The 25763-nt window shown below is 47.8% G+C and overlaps 2 protein-coding genes across 2 annotated transcripts in view; both read left to right on the forward strand.

Annotated features, from left to right (window-relative positions):
* The window catches only part of Otop1 (otopetrin 1), a 28135-nt gene extending 26393 nt beyond the window's left edge, over positions 1–1742 (forward strand). The window contains exon 6 of the mRNA XM_051164940.1: positions 1436–1742. Within this exon, the coding sequence (XP_051020897.1) occupies positions 1436–1606 (171 nt within the window). The 3' untranslated portion in view covers positions 1607–1742. The remainder of the gene's footprint in view (positions 1–1435) is intronic.
* Positions 1743–23719: 21977 nt separating this feature from the next.
* Drd5 (dopamine receptor D5) lies at positions 23720–25497 on the forward strand. Its single transcript, XM_051164913.1, has one exon. The coding sequence runs from the start codon at positions 24009–24011 to the stop codon at positions 25440–25442; it is 1434 nt and encodes a 477-aa protein (XP_051020870.1). The 5' UTR covers positions 23720–24008; the 3' UTR covers positions 25443–25497.
* Positions 25498–25763: the final 266 nt, after the last annotated feature.

Below are 25763 nucleotides of genomic sequence, written 5' to 3' on the forward strand. Positions count from 1 at the left end.
GGTGGTGAGCCCAGAGTAACTGTGTGTCTGTCCACGATCCTAGCCTGGCTGCAGGCTGTTGGCTGCAAGACTTCCCTTTGGGGATTTGGATTCAGTGCCTTTGTGGGTTGTTGGATGGAAAGCATGAGTTCCTCACTGCTACTGCTGGCCTGGAACCATCCTCTGTCCTTTGCTATGCAGCCTCTGCATAGGGTGGCTCATCTAGAGTGTGTCTGCTCTAGCCTGGGAGGCAGAGAGACAGAACTGTGCAGCAAGTAAGAGAAGACCTAAGGCGTAGAGAGGGCCTTGGCATCCTAGAGAGCGGTCAGTGGGAAGGAAGTGGGGAAGAGTTTGAGAAAGATGTTGGGACAGTGTATAGGTTCTGGGAGTGACAAGAACAATAGTTTATGGCTTTAGAGGTTTTGTTGAATTCCTTTGATGCTCACTCTCACCAGTGCCCTCTAGAAAGGGTTGGGCTACAGATGAGAAGGTTGAGTTGGTGTAAGGGCTGTTGGAATGGAGAGAAATGGGTGAGGTTATTTGGGTCTGGAGTGCAAACTGAGGAAGCTCACAGATTTGTTGGTTCCCATGGAGGTGAGGAATGCTATACAGACAGACAGACAGATAGACACACACACACACACACACACACACACACACACACACACACACACACACACACACACACACACCCTGCCATTGTGAGTCATGTCTGTGTCAGCATCCATGGAGCCAGGGCTTTGAGTGGGGACCCCAGGTGTCTTGAAAGCTTCTGACATGGGCTGGAGAGATGGCTCAGGGGTTAAGAGCACTGACTGCTCTTCCAAAGGTCCTGAGTTCCATTGCCAGCAACCACATGGTGGCTCACAAGCATCTGTAGTGTGATCTGATGCCCTCTTCTGGTGTGCAGGTGAACATGCAGATAGAGCACTCACTCACATACATAAAGCAAAACAACAAAAAAGAACTTAAAAAAAAAAAAGAAAAGAAAGCTTCTGACCACAGAGTCACAACTGTGACACAACGCCTGCAGCAAACAGCTCAGGTGGGAGAGGTTGGCTTGGCCTCACGTCTTTGAAGGTTTCTGCTCAGGCCTGGCTCATTCTGTTGCTTACAGGTCTGTGACAGAGCACCCTTGTGGAAGTGCAGAGGAGAGCAGCTTACTTCCCAGCAGCAGAGTAACAGAGATGACAGGTTTGGGGGCCAAGACACATCCATTAGAGTAATCCCCAGTGACTTACCTACTCTTTCTGTCTCTCACCTTGTGCTAGTCCATTAAGCTGTGGCTCTGGCCTGCCTTAGCCCACTAATGAAGCTAGCTCCCTCGTGACCTAGTTAACTTGTCAGCTGGGGACCAGGCCTGGGAGACATCTCCAGTTGTGCCTGTGGTGCGAAGCTGCCTCTCGGCAGTGTTCACAGGTGAAATGGTGACGGGCGGCTGCCTCTTCTCTTTCAGCTTTGGATCCCCCCTGCCTTTGGCTGCCGCCCCGAGTATGACAACGGATTGGAGGAGATTGTCTTTGGCTTTGAACCCTGGATAATTGTGGTCAACCTGGCCATGCCCTTCTCTATTTTCTACCGGATGCACGCAGCTGCTGCCCTCTTTGAGGTCTATTGTAAGATCTAGCTTGTGTCCTCATAAAAGGAGAAGGGACCCAGGAACAAGGGGGCTCTGCAGCCACCTGCCAAGGACTGGGATGAGCAAACACTGTCAGACAAAGGCCTGACGGATGCCTCTTTATATCCACTTGCCTGGCGTTGCCCTTGCCCTGGGTGACAGTGAACAGTTAGATCAACTGCACTAGGTGGCTGGACCCTGTCCTTAGTGGGCCAGCTCCAATCAGATCCAAAATGATTCCATGTCTTTTTGCTTGAGACCCTGTGTTTCAGAAGAGGGCAATTCAAGTTTGGTGGGAAATGATACAGTTTTTTTCATAACAAGAATTCCCTTGTCTGTAATTTATGTGACTGTGTGTAACTGTTCCCTGGCCGTCTGTGTAGCAATCAATTTAAATTTTTTCCTTCTCAGAGTTACTGAGTTTGGAAACAAATGCATTTTAGTTTATAGTTTTAGTATTTAATCTGGCTTAATTACGGGGCAAAATTACCTTCAATCAACTGCATGAGAATTTGTTTCTAGATTAATACAAACACATGGGCTTACCTAAAATTTTGGTTTATTTTTATTTGTGATCATTTTGAAGTATTAAAAAATATAAACATTTCTTTTTTGGATACACCTATATCCAGTTTATTATATAGAAAATCTGCATATTTTGGAACAGGAGACAGGAAAAATTACCCATGTTGCGTTGCTAACAAGCATTTTGGACATTGTGGAGTATCTTTTGTCTGTGATGGCAAGAATAACTTTTCTACTGTTGTACTCGCTGGTGATAACCTGACATTTCTAATGTTATCCTTGTGCTTTCCCACTTGACAATATGATGATACCTTTCTCTACACTGTCATAAGTTCCTTGCAAATATCATTTTACCACTGTCAATTTATCAAATGAATGTACCACAATTAGCTTTTTTGATTTTAGAGCACTCACGAGGTTGCTTTCCTAAGTGGCCCTGCAAAAGTCAACCATGTTTGCAAAATGTTCCTTTTATCTAAAATTGTGTCTTAAAGCTGGGCACAGTGGTACATGCATGCCTGTAAGCCCAGCACTTGGGGAGGCAGAGGCAGGAAAATCGCTATGAGTTCGAGGCCAGCCTGATCTACAAAGAGAGTCCAAGGCAGACAAGGCTACACAGAGAAACTCTGCCTTGAAAAACCAATAAATAAATAAATAATAAAAACTATGTTTTAAAAAGGTGGTTGGCTCTCCACATTCACTGATCTCACATCTGCATCCAGCCAGCTTTGAATGTAAAAATGTATTTAAGAATTGGGTCTTGGGGGGGGGGGGGCGGGCGGAGAGATGGCTTGCTGCTCTCAAAGACTGCCAGAGTTTAGTTCCCAGCATGGTGTCAGAATTACTCCCTGTAATTCTGTCTCCAGAAGAACTGACATCCTTTTCTGGCTTCCAAGGATACCTGCACTCACATACAAGAGTGTACCACTCCCATAAACAAAAATAAAATAAACCTTTAGAAAAGAATTTCCTCTTACAGACTTTTGCTTGTGATTTCCCTTGAAACAATATTATTTAGCAGCCATTTCGGCGACATTTGAATTGTGTTAAGTTTTGTGTGTGTGTATGTATGTATGTATGTGTGTGTGTGTTTTGAGACAGTACCTTGTATCTTATTTAGGCTTTTCTCAAACTTGCTATTTAGCCAAGGATGACCTTTGACTCCTGATCCTCTTGTCTCTACCTCCCAAGTGACAGGGTTCAGGTTTGCATGGCCATGCTTGGTTTTACGCAGTTCTGGGAGCTGAACCCTGGGCCTATGCTCCACCCGAGAGAGCTACATTCCAGATATTAGGTATTGTAAATGACCCAGGGAAGATCTTAAGGCCCACAGAAGGAGATGCACAGACTATAGAAACATACAATACCCTGTTGCTAAAAGACTGGAGCATCCATGGGCTTTACTATCCGTGGGTCCCTGGGACCAGTCCCCTATGGATAGCAAGGGACACCCCTATATCTAACACCAGGAAGCCACACTCAAAGTTTATAAACATTTTAGAGCCCCCTAAGGAATACTATAGACACCAGAGTAAGTCTTTGTAAGTGATTTTCCATACCTTTTGAAACTGTAATAAACTGAGCGTACTCACTGTAAATATTAGTGTTAATGCAGCTACATCCAAGTAGGTCATTTCTTTTTTCATTGACTCATTTATTTAATCGTTTTATAGCCTGATTGCAGCCCCCTCCATGTTCTCCTTCCATTCTCCCTTCCTGTCTCTTCAGAGAAGGGGAAGCCCCTCATGGGTACCAACCCACCCTGGCACATCAAGTCGAAGCAGGACTAAGCGCATCCTCTCCCACTGAGGCCAGACAAGGCAGCCCAGCTAGGAGGAAAGGGATCCAAAGGCAGGCAACAGAGTCAGAGACAGCTCCCATTCCAATTGTTAGGGGATCCACAGGAAGAAGAGAGAGCTGCACACCTGCTACATATGTGTAAGGAGCCTAGGTTCAGCCCATGCATGCTCTTTGGTTGGTGGTTCAGTCTCTGTGAGCCCCCATGGACCCAGGTTAGTTTACTCTGTAGATCTTCTGTGGTGTTCTTGATCCTCGGGGTCAATCCTTTTCTCCCACTCTTCCACAAGACTTCCAGAGCTCCGCTATTGTTTGGCTGTGGCTCTCTGCATCTGTTTCCATCAGCTGCTGGATGAAGCCTCTCAGAAGACAGTTTAGCTAGGCTCCTGTCTGCAATCATAGCAGAATATAATTAGCAGTGTCAGGGGGTGGGTCTCTCCTATGGGGTGGGTCTCAAGTTGGGCCAGTCATTGGTTGGACATTTCTGAAATCTCTGCACCATCTTTATCCTCACCCTCCTTGAAGGGAGGACAAACTTTGGGTCAAAGGTTTTATGGGTTCATTGGTGTCCCTGTCACTCCATTGGAAGTACCACCTGGCTACAGGAGATGGCCACTTCAGGCTCCATATCCCTCGCTGCTAGGAGTCTCAGCTAGAGTCACCCCGATAGACTTTCAGGAGCCTCCCTTGTCCCAGAGATGACGCTACTGATTTCTGTTCTTTCTCCCAAGTCTTCACCCCGCCCCCATTACCCTCTCTGTTTCCTCTCCCGTTCAGTTCCCTCCCTCTATCTACTTCAGATGTCTATTTTAATTCCCTTTCTGAGTGAGGTTCAAGCGCCCTCCCCTGACCCCTCCTTGTTACTTAGCTTCTTTGGATATGTGGGTTATCTTGAACTTCGTGGCTAATATCCTCTTATAAATGAGTAAATACCATGTGTGTCTTTCTGAGTCTGGGTTATGTCACTCAGGATGATATTTTCTACTTCCATCCATTTGCCTGAAAATTGCATCTTTGGATAAGTGGGTTATCTTGAACTTCGTGGCTAATATCCTCTTATAAGTGAGTAAATACCATGTGTGTCTTTCTGGGTCTGGGTTATGTCACTCAGGATGATATTTTCTACTTCCATCCATTTGCCTGAAAATTGCATCATGTCTTTGTTTTTAATAGTTGAGTAGTACTCCACTGTGTAAATGTACCACATTTCTTTATCCATTTTTGTTGTTGTTGTTGTTTTGTTGTTGTTGGACATCTAGGTTGTTTCCAGTTTCCGGCTATTACAAATAAAACTGCTATGAGCATAGTTGAGCAAGTCTCCTTGTGGTATGGTGGAGCATCTTTTGGATATATGACTAGGAGTGGTGTACTGGGTTTTGAGGGGGAACTATTTCCAATATTGAGAAAGCATCAGATTGACTTCCAAAGTGGTTTTACAAATTTGCCCTCCCGCCAACAATGCCCTCCCCCCTTGCTCCACATCCTTGCCAGCATGTGCTGTCACTTGAGTTATGTATTTCTGTGTGAGGGGACAGGAGTTACAGACACTTGTAAGCTGCCATGTGAGTGCTGGGAATCGAACCTGGGTCCTCTGGAAGAGTAGCCAGTGCTTCCAGCCATAAGACATCTCTCCAATCCTGTCACTTGAGTTTTTTATCTTAGCCACTCTGATGGGTATAAGATGGAATCTCAGAGTTGTTTTATTTTGCATTTCTCTGACGACTAAGGACATTGAACATTTCTTTAAGCGCTTCTTGGTCATTAGATATTCTTATGCTGAGAATTCTTTTTAGCTTTGTACCCAATTTTTAATTGGGTTATTTGGGTTGTTGCTGTTTGATTTCTTGAGTTCTTCATATGTTTTGGATATTAGCCCTCTGTCTGATGTAGGGTTGTTGAGGGTCTTTCCTGATTCTGTAGGCTGCCATTTTGTCCTATTGATGGTGTTCTTTGACTTGCAGAAGATTTTCAGTTTCATGAGGTCCCATTTATTAATTGTTGATCTTATAGCCTGAGCTGTTGGTGTGTTCAGGGAGTTGTCTCCTGCGCCAGTGAGTTCAAGACTTTCCCACACTTTCTCTTCTGTTTGATTTAGTGTATCCAGTTTTATGTTGAGGTCTTTGATGCACTTTGACTTTTAATTTTTTTTTGTAGGGTGATAAATATGGATCTATTTGCATTCTTCTACTTGCAGACATCCAGGTAGACCACACCATTTGTTGAAGATGATTTCTTTTTTTCCATTATATGGTTTTGGCTTCTTTGTCAAAAATCAAGTGTTTGTAGGTATGTGGGTTTATTTCTGGGTCATCAATTTGATTGCATTGCTCAACCTGTCTGTTTTTATGCCAATACAATGTGTTTTTAAAAATTACTATTGCTCTGTAGTACATCTTGAGATTAGGGACTGAGATTCCTCCAGAAGTTTTTTTTATTGTACAGAATTGTTTTAGCTATCCTGGGTTTTTATTTTTTCCATATGAAGTTGGGAATTGCTCTTTCAAGATCTGTAAAGAATTGTGTTGGAATTTTGATGAGACTTGCATTGAATTTGTAGATTTCTTTTGGTAAGATGACCATTTTTACTATGTTAATCTTATTGATCCACAGGCATTGGAGATCTTATCATCTTCTGATATCTTCTTTGTTTTCTTTCTCCAAAGATATGAAGTTCTTGTCATACAGGTCTTTTACTTGCTTAGTTAGAGTTACAACAAGATATTTTATATTATTTATGGCTATTGTGAAGGGTGTTATTTCCTAATTTCTTTCTCAGCCCACTTATGGCGTGTATAGAGTTTCTTGACAGGCAATGAAAACAGCTTTTTTTTTTTTTTTTTTTTTTACATGAACTAAACACTTTATATCTGTTTTAGGAGAAGAAAGCTTTAAATAAATAGGCATACATTCTAAAAACAAAAGATGTTAAAACACCTTCATTGTAGAACACTGGTTCTCAGTCTGTGGTCTTGGCTCCCAGGGGACAGATGACAATATCTACAGACTTGTTTAGCTGCTGTCACTACGGGAGCTGCTGTCACATAGTGGTAGAGACCAGGGACACTTCTGAGCATCCTACAATACAGAGGAGAGTCCCAATCCTAAATGACCTTTCGGTCTCAAACAAGAGTAGTGCTGAGGTTGAGAAACCATGATTCAGGCACAATGGCTTGTTAACTTGCAGTTTCTAGGTACCTGCTAGTACACACACACACACACACACACACACACACACACACACACACACACACAGACACACACAAGAAAGAACAAGGTCATTCTTACATGCACTGAACTTGGATGTAACTTGCTGTTTTTCTTAACTCTACAATGACTCTCTGCCATTTCCCAATCCACATGGCCTTGGTTTTTACCCTTTAGCCTGCATAGGGTTTGCCTTGGGACTTCACAGTGACTCCTGCCCTCCTGGCTGGAAGTCCAGATGCAGTGGGTCTGGAGTTTCTGAGGCTTGCCCTCCCATCAGCATCTTGTCAACCCATGCCCATGTAGAAGCATCATTTTGGAGTCTGTTAAGTACTTTAGTACCATTAAGGCTCCTTGTTGGATTTCCTTTCATGGTATTGAGATATGATTATGGGTGACTTTGGAGAACATTTCCAGGAGATATTTATGCCACTCTATTTGGTCATCTGTGACCTAGGACATTCTGGTACATTTGGAGAATTTTCTTTTGTTGCTACTATTCCAAGCTGCACCATGGAGAACACCTTTGTTTCCGAGCTTTGGCATTTGTCCAAAGAGCCCTGTTTTATGCTGGTCCAGCAATCATGGCGTGAGAATGCATTTCTGAATTTCGGTTGGCATGAACTTGACCCTTCTTTTTTTATTTTTATTTTATTGATTTATTCATATTACATCTCAATTGTTAGCCCATCCCTTGTATCCCCCCATTCCTCCCTCCCTCCTGCTTCCCCCTACTCTCCTCCCCTATGTCTGTGACTGAGGGGGACCTCCTCCCCCTGTATATGCTCCTCGGATATTGAGTCTCTTCTTGGTGACCTGTTATCCTTCCTCTGAGCGCCACCAGGCCTCCCCATCAAGGGGACGTGGTCAGAAATGGGACACCAGAGTTTGTATGAAACTTGACCCTTCATTTAAGCCTTCAGTAGTGTGGAGGTCTCAGCTTCTGGGTTTAGGCTTTTGCCAAGAAGAGGGAGGAAGCCATAACATTGGACTGGAGTGTAATGAGAGTGACCCTGTTAGAGCTTGACCAAGTAATCACTGTGTCATTGGACTCAGAGTCTTTTAGGGGTGACCCTTATAAAGACAGCCCAGACAGCAGGCTGGGCAGTGGATCTCATCTGCTGGCCATTAAGCTTTCTGCTTTAGCTTTGGCAGAGGGATAGTTTATTATTATAATTTTTTTTATACTGAGGCAGTTCACAAGGGGAAACTAAAGTGAATAATATCCAAGCGTTAGGCTTTCGGTGCTATAATAAAGGAAACAAAAAATTAAGGCCGTAATGAATGAGTTTCCTATACATCTGCTTGGCAAGACACATTGATCTGTTTTCTGTTACTATGTATGATACAATGGCTGAATCTGAGTATTTATTGAGAAAAATTGGTTTATTTATTTCACAGTCTTGGAGGTTGAATGTCCAATCAGCTTGAGTGGGCTCTGCTTCCATGTGGGAAGGCCCTGGGGCATTGTCGCATTAAGGCTGGACCACGTGGAAGAGAGAAGACAGGAAGTCAGAGTAAAGGGAAGGCCAAGGTTTCTCCTACAGAAATGCTCTGATGAGGAATAATCCTTTGTCTTGCAAGAACCACTTTAATCCCACCGAGGTCATGCCCTCAGTGACTCAAACACCTCCCACTAGTCTCCACCTTCAGGAGGTCGCATCATTGCTCACCATCACCACATGGAGGAGAGAGCCTCTGACACATGAGTCCTGGGGGGGGGGGGGGTCACGCTATGTCCTAGTCAAAGTAGTGAAAAGAAAGAGATGCATGTTGACTGCGGAGGAGACAGGAACAGGTAAAAACCAGCCCAAAGAGCTACTGGCAATGCTGAGTGAGGCTGGAGGTGCACGTTTCCTAAGACTGAGCATTTCCAGCCCTCTAGAGTCTCCTAAGACTTGCTCAGGGGTAGCCAGGTGTTCGTGGCAGCATCGCCTACGATGGGGAAAAGTAGAGAGCATCCTTGACGTTTGTCAGGAGTGGGGATACAGTACAGAACTGCTCCCACAGTGGAGTGCCTGCAGGAATGAGAGGGGATGACCCAGAACTCTCTCTTTCAATGGGGACCATTCTCAAATAGTGTTCAAGGAAAAATTCCAAAGCACAGAAGTATAGACAGCACGAAGCCACCAACATGATGCTTAGAAACAGACAGGATAACCCCGAGCATGCTAATGTTCTTGCAGATAATGTGCAGCAGAAGTTACTGACACACTAGGAAAGAATGCCAAGTCCAGTGCGGTGAGCAGGGATGGTGCTGGATGGAGACCAGGGGTCAAGTACATGCAGTGCCTCGAGTATTTTCGCTCTTAAGCAAGGAGACCATACAGCGGCATCCATTGTGTTTCCCTCGGTAGTTTTTGTATGCCTGAGGTGTTTTATAATGAAAACATCTAATAGAAAAATAAGGAGGAAGTCCGGACAAAGCTACCACTGGAGGTTGTCAGTACTCACCCATGGGGGTTGAGAAATGGTGTCCCAGCCAGGTGTGCTCTGATCTCCGAGGCAGTAGATCCCCAAAGTAGGGTATCTCAATGGTAGTAGCTGTTATGATCACGTGACTCAGCCCTCAGAGAGAATCACGTGCTCATCAGCACCGGCCAAATTGACACAATATCTCACTTTTCACCTAGTTTAAAAAACAAAACAAACAAAAAACCACCGTGAGGTAAAAGGGAGTCTTGCTATGGAGAAACGTGACCAGCAGGGGGCGCGCTGACTGTCCCTCTGCCTCCCGCGCCCCCATCCCCCATCCCCCGCACTGAGCGCAAACCCGAGACCAGCAACAAGTGAATGTTCTTTGCAAGGTGAGGACATCCTTTATCTAAACCGAGCCCTTGTTGGTGACACTTCCTTTGCCATGTCTCTTTGCTTGCTGGCCTTGGTTTCTAACACAAGGGTCCAGTCCTGCATGAACCTTCGCAGCGCTAGAGGGCGCTCTCAGCCCGGTTGGAAGAAAGTGACTTTCAGACATCAAGTGTGTGGCCCAGGACTGGGCCTCATCCCTGGGGAGGCTTAAGGGGTTGGGGTCGGCTCTCCTGCTGGAATGGGGAGAGTCTTGAGGTGACTTCTTAATGGTGACTACTAAGTGCACTTAAGCCTATCTTTGCTGGAGGAGAGTACAGAGTCCAGGGCATGTGTGATAAGGAGGACAAGAGGGATAGGCATGTCAAACTGTTCCTGCAAAGAAAGAGTGATTGCACACACATTCCTGCAGGGATATCTCCTAGAATCTGGTCTTTGCAGAAAGAACGTTTCGGGACCTCTGGTCTGGAAAATGAGAAGAAGAGGTTCTTTGCTGGATATAGCCTAAGGAGGATTTTCATTACCAAGTAGGAAAACGGTGAGGTGTGTGTGTGTGTGTGTGTGTGTGTGTGTGTGTGTGTGTGTGTGTGTGTTATTCTTTCTGCCCCAAAGTGACTGTGGGAAGAAGTCACTGGGGCAGCTAGTGTGTGATCACAAAGCAGTTCTTTCATGCGTGCAAGACCAACCTGTGAGAAAACAGGAGCCCAGAGGCCTCCAGGACACGACCCTGGAGACACCTTTTACTGAACTTCTTTTTATGGGGCCTGACCAAACAATATCTATATTTAAACCAAAGAAAGTAAACTTAAAAAGAAAAAAAAGGAATCGGATAGGCTTTGTGGGATGTTTCTGCCTTCTTGAGGTGAGAAAGGGAACTTGAGTGCCTTAGTGAGTAGGAGTAGCTGTGGGTACAAGAAGGCATAAAGGCAGAACTGAGCTGGCTTTGGCCCCAGGTCAGGGTTTGGTGACCCCCTAATGTTGACATGTCTTCTTTGTTGCCTGTAGTTGACTCAGCCTGGTCACCTCCTGCCAGTCAGCCTCAGAAGGACTCTTGCATTCCAACGCAGAGGGACCAGCCTGAGTAATGGAGGCCTCTGAAGCAGGAGTTGATGAGGGCACTTTGAGTCTCACCCACTGGCTGCCATTTTCCACGTGTCCACAGTCCAGCTTCATCAAGAATCCTCTCATGTGTGCCAGAGTCAGCTCAACACCAGTGGGGTACTGTTGCCAGGGTACTCTTCAGTTCCATAGCGATCATAGTCTTTGACCTGACATAGCTGGCAGAGGAAGGCTCTCTTGGTATATTCACGAGCCTAAGCTACACACAGGTGGCAGGGGAGCAGCCGTGTCCAGAGGGCCAAGTAGTTCAAGCTAGGCTGGAGAGAGACAAGTGGAGCCTCCCAGACTATGGCCAGGAGAAAGGATGACAGGATCCTTTGGACCAGTGGCTATGGGTGAACACAGGAATGCACAAGGCTTTTGATCCTGGTGTGAATCTGTCCACTGTGCAGTCTCCTTGAGGCAAGAGGAGATGCTAGCAGGGGCCAGAGGTGGTATCTTCTGGAGAGAAGGCTCGGTTCTCCACTCAGCTGGTGTGCACAGAGTTGGATGGCCCCTCAAGGAGGTGGCTGACACGGTGTGGAAAGAGGCTTAAGTCTCAAGCTGGGTCTCATCTGCCTGTGGCCTTCGTTTCCTGCACTTTGGCTGACGGAGGGTCATCAAGTGACTTGAGATGGCACCCAGGCTGCCCTGCATGTATTCTGCCACAAGGAACCCTTACGGTAGTTCCAAGTAGAAGTCCTAGTGAACCGAGGGGTGGCTGAGCAGCACTAGCTGTTTCTCTGCAGATGGGCAACGCTGATCTCAGCCACCACTGGCTCTCCACACAGTCCAAAGAACGAGAGAGAGAGAGAGAGAGAGAGAGAGAGAGAGAGAGAGAGAGAGAGAGAGAGAGAGAGAGAAACCCACCATGCCTGAATATACCTATGTGCTCAGAACCTGTAAATGGGCACCCAGTGGACAAGGCTAAGTCAAAGATACCGAATAGGCAGTATGTCACCCCAAGTGTCCTTGACGGAGGAGGCGGTGTGACCCTCTAAAGGAGAGCTATAGGATCTGGAGTCACAGGGGAGGGAGGCCAGCCACTGGTGGAGGCTGGGAGGGACAGCAGAAATTCTTCATGTAGGTTCCCCCGCCATTTAAGCCAGCAAGATCCACTCTGACAGTCCTCACCTCCAGGACACTGCAGTGATAAAGGCCTGCTGTTTTGTGCCTCTGAGGATGTTCCAGCAGCTACAAGGAACCATCCTGTCCTGCTCTTTGTGCCTCAGACACGAAGAGACACAGACACAGAGAGAATTCGAGGATGTGCTCAAAGCCAGGTGATCTGAGGCATGAATCAAGCCATGTGTGGCTCAGGATCTCTGTAGAATGAAGGGTGACCCCAAAGACATGCATCCTCTAGGCTGGCCCTGCCCTCTGGCCCTTCTCTGGATTGTGTATGTGGGCTCCCCCAACTTTGTGGCTGGTTAGAGTTCTTTGAGGGTTCAAAGGACCTCTTGGCTCCTTACTGCTCTCTTGGATGACCCAGCTCAGAACCAAGGTTTTGCTTCGCACCAGGATATCGCTGATCCCTAGTTTTGTATCTCAGTCCTAGGCTGGCCCATGCCAATAGCCAGCTTTTTTATGGGGGCAGGGCTTAAACTCAGCGTGCCCATAGCCTAATTGAGATCACCCCTCCCCCTCGAAGGTTTCCCTTCCTGTGGCAAAGCCCAGGCAGGAGCTGTGTGCTGTATCTGTTGCTTCCGGACTCCTTCAATTATGGCGGCTTCCCTGCTAATCTCCCACTCACAGTGCCTCAGGTTGCCCTAGTTCACACCCTCACCAACGCAGCAGGTCTCTGACTCCTTGTCCATTTGAGAGCTGGTACCTTTGGGATGGGAGGTGGCTCTCAGAGTGGCTTTGATTTGCGTTTTCTGCTGCTGATGTGTGCAACTGTTACATGCCGCCTACTGTTTTTATGACCGTTGCCTAAGAGTCTGCTTAAATCCTTTGGCATTTTAAAATTGAGTTTTTCAGGGTCAGGTGTGGTAGTGCACGTCTGTAATCCCAGCACTCGGGAGGCAGAGGCAGGCGGATCCCTGTGAGTTCGAGGCCAGCCTGGTCTACATAGTGAGTCCAGGACAGCCAAGGCTACACAGAGAAACGCTGTCCCCGCCCCCCCCCCCCCAAAAAGGGTGTTTTTTCTATTGGTCACAGGAGTTTGTTTTAAATATTGGCTATTGTCTCTTATCAGATATGATTTGCAAATATTCCCCAAACCTGTAGTTCTTTTAGTCTTGTGCTTTACTCTGCTAATGTTTGTGACACTTTCTCTCTTGGATTTTGTAGCATGAGCTTTTGGTGTGATACATAAGAAGTCACAGCCAGCCAGGTGTGGTGGCACATGCTTTTGATCTTAGCACTCTGGAGTCAAACAGGTAGATCTCTGTGAGTTCAAAGGCAGCCTGTGTACACAGCGAGTTCCTGGCCAGGGAGCCTTCCCTTTCTCCGTTCTTTTCTAGAAGGCTCTGAGTTGACTTTTCATTTTACTTTTCTGCAGGTGGAAATCCTCTTTCCCAGTCATCATTCCCTAATGAGATTATCCTTCTCCTGGGTGTCTTCTTGGTATCCATGCTAAAAATGAGTTTGAGTTCATTTCTGGGATTTCTCTCCTGGTCCACTGGCCTATGCTTCTGTTTTCTCTACCAGTAGCTCACCGTGTTCGTTATTATGGCTTTGTGATATACTTTTATTTAATGGGATTATTCTGAAACTGGTGATAGGACCCAGGGCTTTGCACCTAATAAATGCACGCTCTTGACGAGTCAAACTCCAAGCGCTGTATAATATGACCTTAAGTCAGGAGTGTGATTGTGGTCTGTACTTCCCCCATCGATAATGCCGTCTGTGAGAATGATTCTGGTGCAGGTACAGCACAGTGGTGGCTGAGGATGGCCCACACGGGACCGTCTATTTAAATATTTGGTCCCTGGTTAGTGGAACTGTTTGGAAAGGACTAGGAGGTGCGCCCTTGTGGGAGTAGATATGGCTTTGTTGCAGGAAGTGTGTCAGTGGGAGTGGGCTTGGAGGTTTCAAAAGCCCATGGCAGGCACAGTGTGGCTCTTCTGTCTGCTGCCTGCAGACCAGGATGTACAGCTCTCAGCTACTGCTCCAGTGTCATGCCTGTCTGCTTCTTGCTATATAAACTGCAACTGTAAGCAAACCCCCAATTAAATACTTTCTTTGATAAGAATTACTTTAGTCATGGTGTGTTGTTGGAACAATAGAACACTGACTGAGACAGATACCTCCACCGTTTTTTCTCCTTTCTGAGGAGATGTGAGGCTATGTGAGGCCTTTTTGGTTTTCATCCGGGTTTTACAGTCCTTTTTCCTATCTCACAAGAAGTGCCCTTGGAATTTTGATGAGGGCTATGTCGAATTTGTGGGTTGTTTTGAGTAGTGTAGACATTTTGATAAATATTAATTCTTCTATCTCTGACAGTAGAGTATCTCCAAACAAATTGTGTGTCCTAGCTTCATTTCTTTTTGGTGATTAAAAAAACAAAACAAAACAAAGATAAAGACCAAGATAAAACAAAACAACAATAACAAAAAGTCGCCTTGACTAAAGAAACCGTAAGGGAGGAAGGCTTTATTTGGCTTACAGTTCCGTTTCTAGGAAATCAGAGTGGGGACTTAAAACAGTGGCATCCAAGAGAGGAGAGAAAATGAATGCTTACACGGTTGCTTACACAGTTGCTTGCACGGTTGCTTGCCCGGTTGCTTACACTCAGGCTCCTCTCTGCACTTGCATTGCTCAGGATCTCTGCCCAGTGCAACAGTGGCTGGGTCTTCCTACCTCACTTAACAAAGTCAAGACAACCCTAGAGAGACAAGCCCTCCAATCCACTGGATCTACACAGGCCTTCATCGAGACTTTCCTGCCAGGGACTCTAGGTGGTGTCAGGTAACACCATCACACTGTGGTCTCCAGCTTCATCAACATGTTAAAAGTTGAGCGTGGGGTTCTCTCACTTTTTTTTACTAAATTTATTCCTTGTGGCACTATGGTAAGAATTTCTTTTGTGTGCAGTTAATTCAGAGGGGGAAATGCCACTGGGTTGGGGTACATCAATTTCATAGCCTAAATCTTCACTGGGTTCATTTGTTATATCTCATAGGGTCTTTTTAAAAATTTTTTTGTGTTTGTTTTATTTTGTGAAGTCTTTGGGGGTCTTCCCCCCCTTTTTTGGTTTTTTGAGACAGGGTCTCTCTATGTAGCCTTGGCTGTCCTGGACTCACTTTGTAGACCAGGCTAGCTTTGAACTCACAGAGATCCACCTGCCTCTGCCTCCATAGTGCTGGGATTGAGGCATGTGCCACCACGCCTGGCACTGAGGGTCTTTCCCCAATAAGACCACGTCATATACAAATAGAGATAGTTTTATTTCTTCCTTTCCAACTTGTCTATCTTTGTTTCTTTTTCTTAGCTAATTGCTGTTGCTGGTAATTCAAGCTCTATTCTGAATAGAAGTGGGAGTATGGAATATTGATGGTGAGCGTGGGCATCCTTGCCTTGGACAAATCTTAGATGGAAGCTTTCAGCACCTCCCTGTTGGTACCATCTGTGGGCTTGGTGCTGATGCACTCTCGGACTCAAATGCAGTGAGGCGAGCTTGTGTGTTGCCAGAGTGAAAAGACAGTGGCTTCCTGCCTAGAGTCTCAGGTACAGGGTTTAAGGACAACTATAAATTCCCCTCTACTCAGGAAAAAGAGGGTAGAACAGTTCAGCTAGGGACAAGAGCAAGGGCAGAGTCGGGGCCTCAAAAGAAGTGGGCTGAAAAAAGAGGGCACTACTGAGGTGGTTGGGAAAGCGTGGGTGGCAGAATCAAGGCTAGGAAAATAGGAGGTGGCTGGCGATAAAGATGGTTGGGGTTAATGAGTACATTTTACTAACCAAGCTAATGATAAATAACAGGGTCCCAAGAAATCATCTGAGCGTGGGGGAAAAAGCTGCATTGTTTCAGGAGAGCTGTCACAGCGGGAGAGCACCGAGTGAATGTAGAGCCAATTATCCACAGAAGATGCCAGCCAGTGGTGACTACAAATGCAACCAGGATGCAAAAATAGAGCACAACAAAGGGGATGAGTGCAAGGGCTTGGCTGTCAACCGCTGTGGAGCAGGGAAACAACTTTGGATTTTACGTATTATGGACTGTGTGTATGGGCAACTACTGGCTCACAAGCCTGTCCAGCTCTAAGTGAACATGGGGTCAGGGTGGGCTTGCTGCAAGCCCCTGCACCAAGAGAAAGGAGAACTCCAGGGAGCCACGGTCCGGGAAGGGAAAGACATACAGAGCAAACAGAGCCCTGACCCCTACTCTGAGGTGAAGCTTCTGTCACTGGCTGCAAATCATAAGCAGAAAATACAGCTTGTAATTTTCCAGCCGTCAAGATGCTAGGGCTATTTGCTACATGGCATTAGTTTAGCAAAACTTGACTGAATTAGACACTTGCCGTGTCCTGAGTAAAGCCTTTTATTACCCATTCCACCTAGGCATGGTGCAACAACGCATTGCTCTCATTTAAAGATGAGCCACCAGGGGGCTCTGAGAGGTCAGCAGCTTGCTCACAGTTTTAAGACAGGTAAACTAACAGCTTATCTCACAAGCCTCCTCTCCTTTCTACACAACACTGCACTGTGGAAGCAGGCAACTTCTTTGAAAGCTGACAAAACTTCCAGGACCCGGTTACCAAGAAGAGACTTGATACCCTATGAGCATATACAGGGGGAGGTAATCCCCCTCAGGAACAGTCATAGGGGAGGGGAATAAGGGGAAAATGGGAGGGAGGGAAGAATGGGAGGATACAAGGGATGGGATAACCATTGAGATGTAACAAGAATAAATTAATTAAAAAAAAAAAACAAAACACACACACACACAAAAAACCCAAAAACTTCCAGGACCCTCTGAACTGGGGTGAGCCACATGTGGCCTGCCTTTGCCTGAAGACAAAGGGGCCAAGCTTGAGGCAATGCAGAAGTCTCTCTTCCTTTAATAGCAGGCTCTGGTGTTTCAAGTTAGGCGTGTTGAGGGGCTGGGGATTGGACGTTCAGGGATGAGCTCCACGCTCTGTCACACTAGTGTTGACAAATGACCTTTGTATCAAGAGAAATACATTCACTTAAGGTGCGTCATCAGTAAAAGAAGGACCAGCAAGTGCCAAGGAGAGCATGTGAGTGGTGAGACTGCCTTGTGTTTGGGTGCTCTGAGCATGTCCTTAGTGCAGGTCTGCAGGAGCCAGCTGAGGAGAGAACCATTTCCCACATCAGCTTCTGAGAGCAGGACTCTGGGTGGATGAATGGAGGGGCTTACAGCCACTTATCTGTTTGGAACCAGCCCTGAGGAGGCAGGATCCTGAGATGGGGCGAGGCCTCTGGCCTTCAGCTCCTTTTTCTTTCTTTTTTTTTTTTTTTTTTTTTTTTTTTTTTTTTTGACTCTGGTGGACTGTTTTGAAAACATGAGAATCACGTGAGAAAAAGAAGCAGCCACCTATGCACTCCCCACCCCCCTGTAGGCTTTGGTTTTTTTGGTTTTTTGTTTTGTTTTGTTTTGTTTTAATCTACTTTATTTGGGGTTCCTTAATGCTTCCACCTCCCTTCTAACCCACTGACCCTAGGTAGGAGAGAAAGAAGGTTAGTAGGGACAGGGTAATTAGACCTTTTTAGACTCAGTTCCTTGGGGGTGGTTCTACTCTTTGTTGTCAGGATTTCAGAAGTTCAGCAAAGCAACAGCAAACACAGCAACAGACAGCAACCAACCAACAGCGGCAGCAAAAGGCAACAGTGGAACAAATCAGCAGCAGCTTCCTCCAAACATTCTCCGGGGCGGTTCTCTTCAGGAGCATACGGAAGCAAAGTGATGCAAACTGATGCAAAAGTGATCTCTCTCTCTCTCTGTTTTTTGTGTTTTTTGTGTTTTGTTTTGTTTTTTTTTTTTTTTTTTTTTTTTTGACTCTTATTTATACCTTCTTAGAGTCCAAAACAGGATGTTTTCCAGCTGGCAAAGCTCACCTCCCCACACTGGCAGTCCCCAGCTGACAAGGATCACCCATCCTCTCATGAATCTCGGTTTCACAGTCCCCACTTGGAATCAAAACAAAGGACCTGTTTACATAAACAAAACTTCCACTACACCCTCCTTTTAAGGTCAGGGCCTCAAGACACCCAGTGTGGACTCAAATTCAAGATGAAGACAAGGATGACATCAACCTTCTGCGATGAAACACCATGGCCAAGGCAACTTACAGAAGAAAGGGTTTGTTTGGATTTAGGGTGCCCGAGGGATGAGACAATCATGCCAGAAAGTAGTAGGACACGGTGGCAGGGGCTGGATGCTGAAGACTTTCATCTTAATCTTCCAGCATGAAGCAGAGTGTTGCGGTTAACTTATCAGCAAGGTCTAATAAAGTTTATTATTATCCCTAAAATATTGTTATGGCAGTATTTTCTAACCTGCTAGCAATTAATCAAAACACAGACACCTGTTCTATTTTAAAATAGCCTTAGTTAACCTGGGGCAGGGCAGGTATTAATCCCCTAAACTACCTCCCATATTGGGGCAGGTATCCCATATCCTGCCCCAATCCCATGCCATCTGCTTCTAAGAATTTCTATCAAGCTACCTCCCATCCGTATCCCAAATACTTGCTACCTATCATCGTCTGGGCCAAATCCCCATCCACAGGGGCCACGTGCTTTTTCCTGCACCAAACCCATGAAGCTGCTTTCTTCCTTCCTGCTCTTCTCCCTTCCGTCTTTTCCTGTCTCTTTTCCAAAAGCCTAGGAACCTTAGCCATGCCTATCCCATTTGCCTTGTCCAGGTGTGATGAATCTTTGTTGGTCAAACAGGAAAAAGTGCTGAGGCAAGGAACAAACAACCTGGGATAAGTGAGTTTGTTCCTTTGGGCAGACCAGACCAACCCAACCTCCAACACACACACACACACACACACACACACACACACACACACACACACACACACACACACACACAGAGAGAGAGAGAGAGAGAGAGAGAGGGTCTTTTCTTTTTTTTTCAAGACAGGGTCTCTCTGTGCTAGCCTTGGCTGTCCTGGACTCGCTTTGTAGACCACCAGGCTGGCGTCGGACTCACAGCAATCCACCTGCCTCTGCCTCTCAGAGAGAACCAGTCTTTAAGTCCCCCTCTGGTAACATACTTCTTCCAACAAGGCTACACCTCTTAATCCATCCCCAAACCAGCACCAGCAGCTGGGACCAGTTGAATGGACGTTTTCATCTAACCACCACAACTTGTGACTCTTCTACTTTACTCATGCAAGCTGCTAGGGCCACAGGCATGTATCCTCCTCCTATCCACTTAAGTGGTGCTAGGAATGGAGCCAGCGCTTTGTGCGTGCTAGTCAAGTGCCATAACAGCCGAGCTACCTCTCCCGTCAAACCACTGATCAACCAAGCCAGTCACACACCATTATTCCTGGAAGATGCCCACAGGTATGGCACGCCCTGCCTCCCAGGCTGTATGCTCTGACCACAGAGGGGAAGCTAAGATGACTTCTGTATACCAGAGTATACCATGAGAGCTCTAGAAATCTTTTCCTTGGGAGGCAGAGGCAGGAGGATCGCTGTGAGTTCAAGGCCAGCCTGGTCTACAAAGTGAGTCCAGGACAGCCAAGGCTACACAGAGAAACCCTGTCTTGAAAAACAGGAAAAAAAGAAAGAAAGAAAGAAAAAGAAAAGAAAAGAAATCTTTTCCACACTCTGTTCCCACTGCCGGGAATGCCCTAGTGCCACCTGCTCTCCAGCTGTGCTGTCCCCTCCTGTCAGCCTTGCCCACCCTGCCAGCCCAACAGGCAGGCAATCGACTTCTTGTTCTCATGTCCCTGAGCATTCCTTGTTCCTTGCATGGGTGAGCTTTTGGATGGCAGGTGGCATCCGAAGCTCTAACGATGCCTTTCAGCCAAAAGTGATTCGTTGGCTTTTACAACTGCAAAGACCAGAACTGTGACTAGATTTCAAGATATTCTCTATCTCTTTCTCTGTCTCTCTCTTTCTGCCTGTGTCTCTGTATCTGTCTCTGTCTCTATCTCTCTCTCCCTCTCTCCTCTGTCTGTCTATCTGTGTCTCTATCTGCATCTCTCTTGGTCTCTGTCTCCCCCCACCCCCTGCTCTTTCTCTCTCTCCTCTCTTCCTCCCTCTCTCCTCTCCTCTGTCTATCTGTGTCTCTCTTGGTCTCTGTCTCTCTCTCTCTTCCTTTCTCTCTCCCTTCCTCCCTCCCTCCCTCTCTCCTCTGTGTCTGTGCACCTCTGTATCTGTCTCTGTCTCTGTCTGTCTCTGTGTCTCTCTCCCCCTGCTCTGTCCATCTCTGCTTTGTTCTGTTCTCTGCCTGAGCTTCACTCTCTCCTACTGCAGACAAGGAAGAAGGCTGACCACAGAGGCAAGCCTCACCCCAGTCCCCAGCCTAGCTTCTCAGCAGAAAGACATTGAGCTCTTCTCTGCAATGTTTGTATGCTGGGCCAGGCAAGCAGTCCTTATGACCCTGCATGTGCGGGCATTACTACACCTCCCCTAACACTGAGGCTAGAAAAGTCTGCATGGTGAATGCTGCTTCCAAGGTCTCGACACCCAGTCTCAAGCTGAGGTGATTGTGGCTAGAACAGGGTTATAAGGGCCGAGCCCGTCCATTCCTACCTACCTAACAATGTTGGCTATGTTCTTGAGAGTTCAGTTGTCCTGGAGTCCAGAAAACCTTCGTGCAGCATTTCCTCATGGTTCACACTTCTCCTGGTGGTGGATAGGAACCCCCTAGGGAACTGAGTCAAGGTCAAGACCTAAGTGTAGCTGCTTGGGTCTTATCCCTTCTCAACATTTTGCCACGTGCTGCTGACTAGAACCCATCACACAGCCGCCACCTAGCAGCAAGGGAGTCAGTCTGGTGTTGACTAGAACCCATCACACAGCCTCCACCTAGCAGCAAGGGTAGCAGTAGTCTGCTGCTATCATTGCTGTTAAGGAGCACGTGATGTCTGTTCAAGGACAGCTGGGGCTGACTCTGAGGAGAAGGGTGACTGCAGATTGTCCTGAATGTTGCAGAGATGGCCAAGTGCATCCAAAATAATGATGATGGTGCTGAAAGAGAGGGTTGGAGATTTAAATACCAGTCATCTGGTACTCAGGACATGCTTCAGTGACTTCACTATGGCAACAGGTTCGCCTCCATCTCCATCTCACACCTTTGCTTTGTCTTGGCAACTGTGCAATAATAGCCCCACTGACCCTTGTAGATTTCTCAGTCAAGATCATTCTGCTTCAGGGCCTTTGCATCAGCACGTCTTCTCTTCCAGAGCGATTTGCTTCACTAAATCTCTCTCATCTTTCTGATGGGCAAGAAGCTTCCTTGACCACTCGTTTTTTAAACAGCTTGTCCATCCAGTCTAGATATTCTCTGTTTTGCTTCCTGAATAACACTTAGCATGAAATAAAACAGTTTTGTTTTGATTATGAAAATAATAATAATAATAATAATGATGATGATGATGATGATGATGATAATAATAATAATAATAATAATAATAATAATAATAATAATGGTAATAGTTGTTGTTGTTAGTGCTGGGGATTGAACCCAGGACCTCATGCACACCAAGACCATGCCCTACCACTGAGACACATCCTCAGCCCAAACCTCTTATTGTTATTTGTTTCTTCCTAGAACCCAAGGCCCCAATGGGAAGAAGTGTGCTTGAGATTCTTTCTGTGCCCTGAAGGCCTAAGCAAGATTGTGGCTGTGCCCCCGGCATGAACAGCAGTTTTGTGCTCACCGGGGAACAGGGCTCATTGCTGATGTGGTTATCTCCCACTTCACTATGTAAACCACTCCCTTTCTGTGATTTGCATGTGCTGTGCCCTTTCTATCAGCAAGCACTTGGGTGTTGATGGGTGGATGGATGGAACTGAAGATTTCCAAGGCATCTGAGAACAAATGTAAACTTGCTCGTTGAACATATCCCGGATTGCAAGCCTGAAAGCTGTTAGGCATCAGTTTACCTCTGCATGTATCTCCTCCATTTGACTATATCCATGTATCTATATTAGGACCTCAGATCTAGTAGTTGCCCGATAAACGGCTGGACTTCAAGCCTATTCCTAACAGTCACGGTTCTTTTCCAGCATCCATAGGGGGCGTTCTCCAGAATATCAGGGTCGGGGTACAGGCAAGCTTAGGCTTGGGAATTCCCACTTGACCTATCTGGGCCTCAGGGTGGCTGACCTTTCTTTAGGGTGGTGCTGTTGCTTTCTCAAACACAGGTCACATGTGGAGGAACCTCAGGAGGATCTGCAGGAGTGGTGAACCCAGACAAACAAGCCTAGGAGGTGTCTTGTATGCCTGGCCAAAGGCCCAGCATCCTGGGGGAGCTGATGGAGACTTTCCAGCCAGGAGAAACCATCCAGTAACCTCCCGGACCACAAAGCAGAAAAAGAACTCTGCTTCTTGTTTGAGTGGAGGGTAGCCATGGGACCACCTGGGTTAGGGGACACTGTAATGTGATCTTGGAGATAAGGCCACTGGTGGCAGTGAGGAGAGGCAGGGGTGAAGGGCGGTTGTTCCGTTTGTGTTCTGGCACTGAAACAGGTGGTCTGCCCCATCTCCCCCAGCAGAAAGTCCGAGCAAGAAGGTTGAAAGCACAAGGGGGCCCGTTTGTTGTTCAGAAGCCAGGGCTCCCGCAGAGCAGCTGAAACCATCAAGTGCTTCCAGGTGGAGAGCAAGCAGCTGGACTAGGAGGCAACACCTGCAGGGATGCTGCAACTTCAGGTGCTTGCCTTCCTTCTCTTGCATCTGAGCTCGACACCGACACCACCCCAGGGAGCCAGGAACAGCACGAGAGGCTCTTGTGTGAGAGGTGTGCTAAGGCTGAAGAACCATGCTGTCTTCTCCACTCTTTCCCCACAGTCCTTTTCCTCTCCAGTTTGGGCTTTTTCCGCTTTAGTTTCTATCAAGCAAGGAGTCAGCACTCGCCCCTCCCACTGCCCAGGTAGATTGAGCACGTCCAAAATTAGGAGTTAGGGAGGCGCCTCCAAGATGAAGGATGACGGGGAAGCTCTCTTGTGGAGGCCTGAGTACAGCTGAGTCTCAGGTGGGAGAGGGGGTGAGGCCATTGTCTCTAGCACACCATCTGGGTGACTCTCTAATCCTTGCGTACCCGGGGAGTAGACCTCATTGTCTCTCAAGCAAGGATCAGCAAAGCTGAGTAGGGAATTCAGGGTCCTATGCCCCAGAATACGGGCTCAGGGTGTGTCTGTGACATCTTAGGCCGCCTTCCTATCCCCCAAGTCTTTGAGTTTGTCTGAACGCTGCTGCATCCCACTTCTCCTCCACCTCTGTCTTTACAAACGTGGCTAGGGCTGGGGCCCCAGAGGTGATCCGGGAGAGGCACCAGATGTTCGGGAGAAGCTAATTCCCAGGCTCGGGGAGACGGTGTGGCATTGAGGCCACTCTCGGACCTGTGTGTGGCCTCTGGAGTTGAAAGAAGGCGACAGAGAGTTAGGACGCCAGGGCACAGGTGGGAGGGCGCGCGGGCCGCAGAAGCGTGGCTCATAGGGGCGGGCGCGCGGGACGTGGCAGCCACCGCGCCACAGTGATCGCCCGGTGCCGGCGGTTCCGGCCCCCGCCCCCGTTGGCGGCTGCTCTGCGCTTCTCCGACTCTGAACCAGACGCAGCCGCAGCGGCAGTGGCCGCCCGGCGCGCTGCCTACACAGGATCACATCCTGGCGGGCCCGCGGGCACCAGTCGCTTCCTGCCCCATCGTGGGGACCAGAGGCGCGCGAGGCTGCCAACATTCCAGGATTCCACGCAGTGCAGGGTGAGCGCCCCTCGGGTCTGGGGACAGTCAGCTGCAGGGTTAGGAGCACCCTCTGGGGTGCCCGATGGGGCCTTCCAGAGGCGCAGGGCCGAAGTTGGGACCGCACGCAGCGCGCCCGTACTACCCAGTACGATATGCTGCCTACTGGGCGCAATGGCACCGCGCATCGGGCGCGGCTGGGTTTGCAGCGGCAGCTGGCACAGGCGGGCGCCCCGGGGGACTCGGCGGCCCCGCTGGGACCCGCGCAGGTGGTCATCGCCGGCCTCCTCACTCTCCTCATTGTCTGGACCTTGCTGGGCAATGTGCTAGTGTGCGCAGCCATCGTCCGCAGCCGCCACCTGCGCGCCAAGATGACCAACATCTTCATCGTCTCTCTGGCTGTCTCAGACCTTTTCGTAGCGTTGCTGGTCATGCCTTGGAAGGCTGTGGCTGAAGTTGCTGGATACTGGCCCTTTGGGACATTCTGCGACGTTTGGGTGGCCTTTGACATCATGTGCTCCACTGCCTCCATCCTAAATCTGTGTATCATCAGTGTAGACCGTTACTGGGCTATTTCCAGGCCCTTCCGCTATGAGCGTAAGATGACCCAGCGTGTAGCCCTGGTCATGGTGGGCCTGGCCTGGACCTTGTCCGTCCTCATCTCCTTCATCCCGGTCCAACTCAACTGGCATAGAGACAAGGCAGGCTCCCAGGAACCAGAGGGCCTGCCGTCCAATGGGACACCCTGGGAAGAAGGCTGGGAGCGAGAAGGGAGGACAGAGAACTGTGACTCCAGCCTCAACCGAACCTACGCCATCTCCTCGTCGCTCATCAGCTTCTACATCCCGGTGGCCATCATGATCGTGACCTACACGCGCATCTACCGCATTGCACAGGTGCAGATCCGCCGCATCTCCTCCCTGGAGAGGGCAGCTGAGCATGCACAGAGTTGTCGGAGCCGCGGGGCCTGTGAACCTGACCCCAGCTTGCGAGCGTCCATCAAGAAGGAGACCAAGGTCTTCAAAACCCTATCAGTGATCATGGGGGTCTTCGTATGCTGCTGGTTGCCTTTCTTCGTCCTGAACTGCATGGTTCCTTTTTGCAACAGTGGAGATGCCCAGGGCCCAAGACCTGGCTTCCCTTGTGTCAGCGAGACCACCTTCGACGTGTTTGTCTGGTTCGGCTGGGCCAATTCCTCTCTCAACCCCATCATCTATGCCTTCAACGCAGACTTTCGGAAGGTGTTCGCCCAGCTACTGGGGTGTAGCCATCTCTGCTTCAGGACCCCGGTGCAGACGGTAAACATCAGTAATGAACTCATTTCTTACAACCAAGACACTGTCTTCCACAAGGAGATCGCTGCTGCCTATGTCCACATGATCCCCAATGCCGTGTCCTCCGGAGACAGGAACGTGGGCGAGGAGGATGAGGATGAGGAGGGGCCTTTCGATCACATGTCTCAAATCTCTCCAACGACCCCAGATGGTGACCCGGCTGCTGAGTCCGTCTGGGAGCTTGACTGTGAGGAGGAGGTTTCCTTAGGCAAAATCTCACCTCTCACCCCCAATTGCTTTCATAAAACGGCTTAGAAACACCATCATGGGCATAAACAATTGCAGCCATATTTATACACATACACACAAATACACATGCTCCCAGTGTGCATATGCTTTCTGTAGTCTGGCTGCATAGAAACCAATTGATTCTTAGCTGAGAAAATTAGCCGAGGCTGTTGGCATGAATTTAGATATTCTGAGCCAGGAAGAGAACAGGGAAGAAGGAAGAGAACGGAGCCTGGTCCTTTAAGAGCACACCTTAACTTAACCTTTCTAACAAAGGCTGGTCCTATGACTTGCATTTGGTCTGGTTTTTAAATGATAGGTCTAAGTGGCTATTATTAGGATGGGCTG

This window comes from Acomys russatus, chromosome 22 (genome assembly GCF_903995435.1).
Source record: "Acomys russatus chromosome 22, mAcoRus1.1, whole genome shotgun sequence".
NCBI lineage: Eukaryota > Metazoa > Chordata > Mammalia > Rodentia > Muridae > Acomys > Acomys russatus.

What these genes read in the sequence shown, in the direction of transcription:
- Drd5 (XM_051164913.1), top strand. Translation starts at nt 24,009, where the DNA reads ATGCTGCCTACTGGGCGCAATGGCACCGCGCATCGGGCGCGGCTGGGT.